Source organism: Saccostrea cucullata, unplaced genomic scaffold (genome assembly GCF_032062105.1).
Source record: "Saccostrea cucullata isolate Sc308-1 unplaced genomic scaffold, CSIRO_AGI_Scuc_v1 ctg1643, whole genome shotgun sequence".
Classification (NCBI taxonomy): domain Eukaryota; kingdom Metazoa; phylum Mollusca; class Bivalvia; order Ostreida; family Ostreidae; genus Saccostrea; species Saccostrea cuccullata.
In genome coordinates, this window is record NW_026924879.1 from 7,536 (window position 1) to 14,401 (window position 6,866).

At 32.5% G+C, this 6,866-nt stretch overlaps 1 protein-coding gene across 1 annotated transcript; it reads right to left on the reverse strand.

Moving 5' to 3' along the window:
- Positions 1 to 751: 751 nt before the first annotated feature.
- LOC134267494 (uncharacterized) lies at positions 752 to 6,105 on the reverse strand. The gene is made up of 4 exons (XM_062749692.1): positions 5,991 to 6,105; positions 1,511 to 1,625; positions 1,189 to 1,344; positions 752 to 1,061 (listed from the first exon to the last, which is right to left on the reverse strand). Exons 1-4 carry the CDS (start codon positions 6,037 to 6,039, stop codon positions 890 to 892), a joined length of 492 nt encoding a protein of 163 aa, XP_062605676.1. The 5' UTR covers positions 6,040 to 6,105; the 3' UTR covers positions 752 to 889.
- Between the last annotated feature and the right edge of the window lie 761 nt (positions 6,106 to 6,866).

Consider the following 6,866-nt stretch of genomic DNA (forward strand, 5'->3'; position numbering starts at 1 on the left):
TAACAATTGGTATGAAGAACGTCAGTCAGCATTTGACTCAATGATAAACTGTATTTGCTGACAAGGTCATTGTATTGACCATAGAACTTACAAAATGATGACTTTAAACGAGACTACTGATATTCTTGTTTCGTCAACTTGCTTGTCAATAATTTACCTCGTTTTAGAAATTGTTCATAAGTAGAGCATGCTCTTATGTATCGAATCAACTGAGAAATATAAACCCCATATGCAGGTGATGAAAGCATATTACTGCATAAGTAAGGGAAGTTGACGATTGAAAAGTTAAAGTCATCACGTTTATCATATAGCTTGGTTGTTTGATTACCATTTGTGTCTTTTTGAAGTAAAATATCCAAATACGAAACAGAAGAAAATAATATATGCTGACATTTCGCTAATCTATATACATATGTACACTGTAATTGCAAGATGGTTTGCGGACTGCTCAGGTATCATAAGTAATAGGAGTGGTAACGACCGTTTTATCAAAGCCTATTTGATATTCAAAAAAATCATTTTATATGATTGTTATTGGACATAATGTTCACATTAATTGTATGATCTTGAGGGAATAGTATATTTCTTAACAATTTGCTTGTTTTCCGAACTTTCTTCATGCAATACATTGTTTATTATACCGAAACAAGTAAAGACTTTAAAAAAAAAATAAAGAAAGAAATATTAACTTTAAAATTGGACATCTCTGTCAGATTCATTTCTCATTACACTTTTATTTTTGTGAGATGGATATGTACTACTGTGGGCAGTTTTCGTTCAGCGTAATCATTGTGGGGAAATGCACTATGCATCCGAAGAGGTTAAATAGCATGTCGTCGACAGGGAAATATGAAGTTTTATGGCTCTGTCATGTGATATATCACCATATCTAAGTACTTGGAAACGCTGATATGTTCGCAAGTTCTTTGTAATAATGCTCGTGTTGGTCATTAGTTTGCTCTTGATTTAAAGTTGTATATGCTGAATTTGAAGGATTGGTTGTTGCAACAATCTCTGAATTTCTTGTCAAACTTTCACTGTTTGTTTCAGAACTCTGCATTCTGTCAAAAAGAGATTAGAACTAAAATATATGGAAAACGATTTTTAAAATATTAGATATAGAAATGGATTTGTTTTATATATCCTCATTATTTTTTTTTACTTATTTGATAATGGGATTTTAATTACTCAAAAGCATTAGATATTTTATCGTATTGTCGTTCAGGTAAATCATAAGCTTGCTCTGGATTTAAAGTATAATATTCTGTATTTGAACGACTGGTTGTTGCAACTGGATCTAAATTTCCTGTCAAGTTGTGAATAGTATCGGCAAGACATTGCATTCTGCAAAAGAGTAACTTAACTTCAAAATTTTTAAATAAAATTCTTAAAACAAATATATCGTACTTTGAATGATTAATATTTTAATCGATCTTAATTTAAAAAGAATAATATTGATGGATTTTATGATTATATTTGTAAACAACAAATATGCATTATCCCCTTATACCTTTTATTAGTCTTCATGTTGTGTATAGCTTGCACAATAACGATCACGGTTAATGTAATAACCAATATTCCACATATAATCAATCCAATCAAAAGTCCCTGATTATGGAATGATGCTGAAAAGTGGGAATTTACAATCATTAAATTTATTAATTGAATGATATTTGCATTTATTGTTATATATTTACATTTCCAATGTCTATGTCCGAGATAAAATTACAAATAGTAAATGTACTTTATTTCCCCATCACGTACAGGGCGGGACAAATAGCTAGAGAGAAGCAGGGCGTAGAGCACATGGAAATGGCGGAATCAAAAGCATGTAAATATAAAGAATAACTGTCAGAATTTTTCAATTTCATGACGATGATCAATTGATTGGTAATGAAATTAATTATTATCTATAAATAATATAATATTTATCCATGTAAAAGTGAATTTCTTTGTGCTTTCTTTATTACATGTAATAATACTTCTTTACTTTGTGCAGTTATGTTAGTTTAAGACTTGTTGTAAAATGAGCTTTATAAATAAAATTTAATTTCATTAAAATTGTATTGATAACAATCCCCTGTTAAAACTAATGTCCAAATAATTGTATCTCACTTCTATTCTTAATGACCGTTTAGTGTAGGGCAGCGCTGCGAGAATTCAATCGGCATTGAAAGCAGGTTTTTAGACTTGCCTAGATAGCCGAGTGGTCTAGTGCGCTGTTCCTGTACTGCTAGGAGACGGACTCCGAAAGTCGAGAGTTCAACCCCGGGCTGGAGCGGTAGTGGATATCTATGTAAAAGTGATTTCTCTTTGCGTTCTATATTAATACAGTACCGACCAGACCCAACCTGACACCAAAGCAGTCCCAGAAAGCAGTTCCCGGAACTGCTTTGGGACCGCTCTGGGACTGCTGTGGGACTGCTCTGGGACCGCTGTGGGACTGCTCTGGGACCGCTATGGGACTGCTGTGGGACTGCTATCAAAATCGGTCCCAGCAGTCCCAGCTGCCCCTGGGACTGCTTTTTGGGACTGCTTTGTTCACTCATGTGTGAAAAAGGTTCTGAGTGACAGTGATAGTTCCGCCCCTTGTGTATTCTGAATTAGCAGGCTCCCCGCTGTATTGTTTACTTGCAGTAGAGATGAGTTTAAACTGTTTAATTAGCAAGGATTTCTTACCTTCTCTTTACAAGAAGAGATTATTATAGTTAATTAATATTTTCAAGACTCTATACTTACACAAATTAATGTATAGTTTAGAATAATTAAAAAAAATTAAGTTGTTAAATAAGGAAGTCATGGGGAAATTTTTATCCCTAACAATAAACTGGTTTATTAGAAAGAAAAAAAAAGCTAAATGTGGGCCTTTTTTAATTATTTAATGTAAAATTATTTACTCAACATTTGCATTGGTACTATTTAAAAATAATCATTACAGTTAGATATAAGATTTCTTGATTGAAAAAAGCTACACGTTTTTCAAGGACCATGCTAAAAAAGGAGTATTCAATGTAACCCTCAAATAAAACATAACAATTTATTAAATGACCATTAAATAAAATTATGCTACCATTCTTCCGTAACATAATCAATGTGAATAATCATTGGGGAATTAATGAATAACCGGTAGCTTTTAATTTATAAACAAGTTATTAAAAGAGTACATTTATTAAAAGAAAAAAATTGAAAATACCGGGAATTGTGATTTATTTCTTTTTTTGTTTTGCTGGTGTTTACCCGGCCGATTAATGTTTATTAAGATGTTTCCCCCTAACAATTTTATAGGTTCAAAGTACAAAAACTGCATTCATTTTCATTCAATATACTTTGAATTTTACAATTATTACAAAAAATGTATACGTCACCATATTATTTAAGATGCGAAACATAAATAAATAGAAGTGTATGTCAACATAAAAAATTGCACATTTTTTGCAAACAGTAATATGAAAAATATGTAAAAACTGGTTAAAATGCATAATTCTGATGCTGAATGTTCCTAAATATTTCCTACTTAAAAGATACTTTTGAATTGTGAATATCAGGGAAACTATTTTACAATAAAGCAAATGCCTGAATGAAGAGACCCTAAAAGGAGTTATTGCCCTTGTCAACATTATTTAAAGATTAAATAATTGATTAAAAAATGCATTTTTTAAATTCTTTAGCTTAACAATATTTATCATTGCACCTATTGCAAAGCATTCTTCCAAGAGATATTGTTCTATTAGGTATGCATGTAAACTAATTACAGTTTTTTTCAAAAACCTATGACATCATAGGAGGATGGAATTACCTTAAGTGGTATCAACATCCGTGGTTTCAACGCCTTTGGGCAGAAAATCAAAGGGTGTTATTTGGGTATTTGTATCAGCGTTACACATCATTGAACATACTGGTAAACAATGACCCTAATTTCAGTTTATGCAATGCGAAAAATGTGGTAAATGAAATGTGTATAAATTTCTTTCGGGATTTATTAATTTTGAACATACTTCCATTCTGGCGATTTACAGATGTACACTCTAACATTTATAAATAAAACACTTGAAACTGAGTTTTATAGATCTAGAGAAATTAACGATAATTGAATTGACATGTCAGTAAAAATAATCATGACTGAAAAATAATACTTGGCAAAATTTACAAAGAATTTTTTAAAAGCCACAATACTTTAGAATATTCCTTTAGCGTATCCCGATAGTATGGAAATTGGCCATATTATGATAACATCTATTTAAAGCTTATTATGGTGGAAAATAATTAATTCACATTTTATTTTCTGTATAAAAAAGAAAAATGGGAACCAGTATCAATCAAAGAATAATTATTAAATAAATATACCCGATAATTGTGATTAAATATTCATGTTCGGTGTTATTCATATATGTACATGTACATGTAGGTGTGAAAGCCTTCTTCCTCCAATAAATACAGCTGTATTATAATTTCAATTTCTATGCGCGTATTGTTCACAAATGACCTTCGCATACATGTAAGAATTCCTGGCATACTACCCCGAATCAATTTTTACTGCCTTTTATAGTTCCATTGTTTATTGGAAATCTCATTTCTGAGTTAGCTCCGCCCAGTAAATTAATAAACCCCGCCCACTGGGACTGCTGGGGCTGCTTTCTGGGACTGCTGAGACTGCTCTCTGGGACCGCTGGGACTGCTCTGGGACCGCAGTGGGACTGCTTTAGCAGTCCCAGGAAGCAGTCCCCTGGACTGCTCTGGGACTGCTTTGTGTCAGGTTGGGTCTGGTCGGTACTGTACTTCTTCACTTTGGGCAGTTATGTTAGTTTAGGAGTTATTGTAAAAATGTGCTTTATAAATGATAATTAATTTCATTACAACGTGCATTGATAATAATCCTCTGTTAAAACCAATGTCCAAATAACTGTATTTCACTTCTACTCTTAATGACCCCGTAGTGTAGGGCAGCGCTGCGAGAATTCCATCGGCATCGAAAGCAAGTTTTTAGACTTGCCCTGATAGCAAAGCGGTCTAGCACGCTGTTCCTGTACTGCTAGGAGACAGATTCCGAAGGTCGAGAGTTCAATCCCGGGCTAGGACGGTAGAGGGTATCCATGTAAAAGTTAATTTCTTTGTGCTTTCTATATTAATACTTCTTCACTTAGGGCAGATATGTTAGTTTAAGACTTGATGTAAAATGTGCTTTATAAATAAAATTTAATTTCATTACAACATGTATTGATAACAATCCCCTGTTTTATAAACCAATGTCTAAATAACTGTATCTCACTTCTATTCTCAATGACCATGTAGTGTAGGGCAGCGCTGCGAGTATTCCATCGGCATCGAAAGCAAGTTTTTAGACTTGCCTAGATAGCCGAGGGGTGTGGCGCGCTGTTCTTGTACTGTTAGGAGACAGATTCGGAAGGTCTAGGGTTATGATTTAGTTAATACTTGTATACAAAAATTGGATCAATTGATTTTTCATTTTTATCACATTTTCATGTGAACAAGCTATTTTTGTTAATTATATCACAGTACTAATTGCGTTCAATAAATTGTTATATTTAGATTATAAATGATTAAAATTTTTTAATTCAAAATAATAAACGATAAATTTACGAGTGTCCTCAATATAAAAACTAAAACCGGCGTTAGGTTTCTAACAACGCGTCTTGAGTAGGAATGCATGTATTCATTCTCATAATAAATGTGTATTGTCTCAAAAAGTTTACAAACATTGGAAAAAATCTAATACACCGATTGCAAATCAATGGACAAAATACATCCCGATAAATTAAAGGTTTTAACCATATTAAACCATATTTGTATTGATGGACGCTCTCCGATCGGATGACCGACGTCGCTTTTTCTGTTAATTGTTGAAACATACTTTTTGCGGTTTTCGCTTAATATTTCCATTGTCTATTTTTTAAGCGATACTAAGGGTATAATAAGATGACAATAACAGCTTTATTTACGATACATTTATATAATTGCTATGCTATACTTACGTTGTTGAAAGTTCGCCTCATCAGAAGTAATCCGATCATCTCGACACATACATGTCCCATTTTGAAAGTTTGGGTTTCGTTCAGTAGTACAAGAAACAATTCGATCCAAAGTCTGGTTAATTGTAATGTTGTCTGATCAGAAAAGAATAAAATTAATTAATGTTGTTTAGATTTTGTGTCTTCATAAAGGGCTAAAGGTTATTAAAACATAAAGTATTTCAATAAAATGCCAAATACAGGGGTTACAACACTTTCTAAAAATATTTAAACGTAAATATTCTGATTTACAATTACAAATGCCAGTGTCTTCATTGGATACAATATTACAGTCACTCTCTCTTTTGCAATTCTCTCATCCGAGAGAATAAAAAACACAGAAAAATCATAATATGATTTTTCCAAATACAAAAATTATGATTAGCTTTATCAACTGGACTTTTACATGAATAGATCTATTACACGCAAATGAAACATAATCATGATATAAATGAAAAATTAAAATCATTGAATTTAAAGTAATTTAGGTGCATATTGTTACCGCAACATTTTCGAATTTTCCATTCCAACTACAGAGTCATTACCGCTACAGAAAAGTTACATTACCTCTACATGAACATAGCCCCTTTTGTTAGCAAGCCAATTACGCGTGTACAGATTGATCTAAATTACAATATAAACATGCACTAGACGTGTTTCTCATATTCACCACGGGAAGGTGATAGTAGGACTTTGAGCAGGATGGATTTTTTAAAATTTATTTTATTTCAAGAAACACTTAAAGACCCAATTTTTTACCGTACGGTTACCTGAGGTGGGGGAGTGGTCTAGGTAACAGTAGTGTTATTTACCTGGAGACCCCAAATACCCAAGATGTAA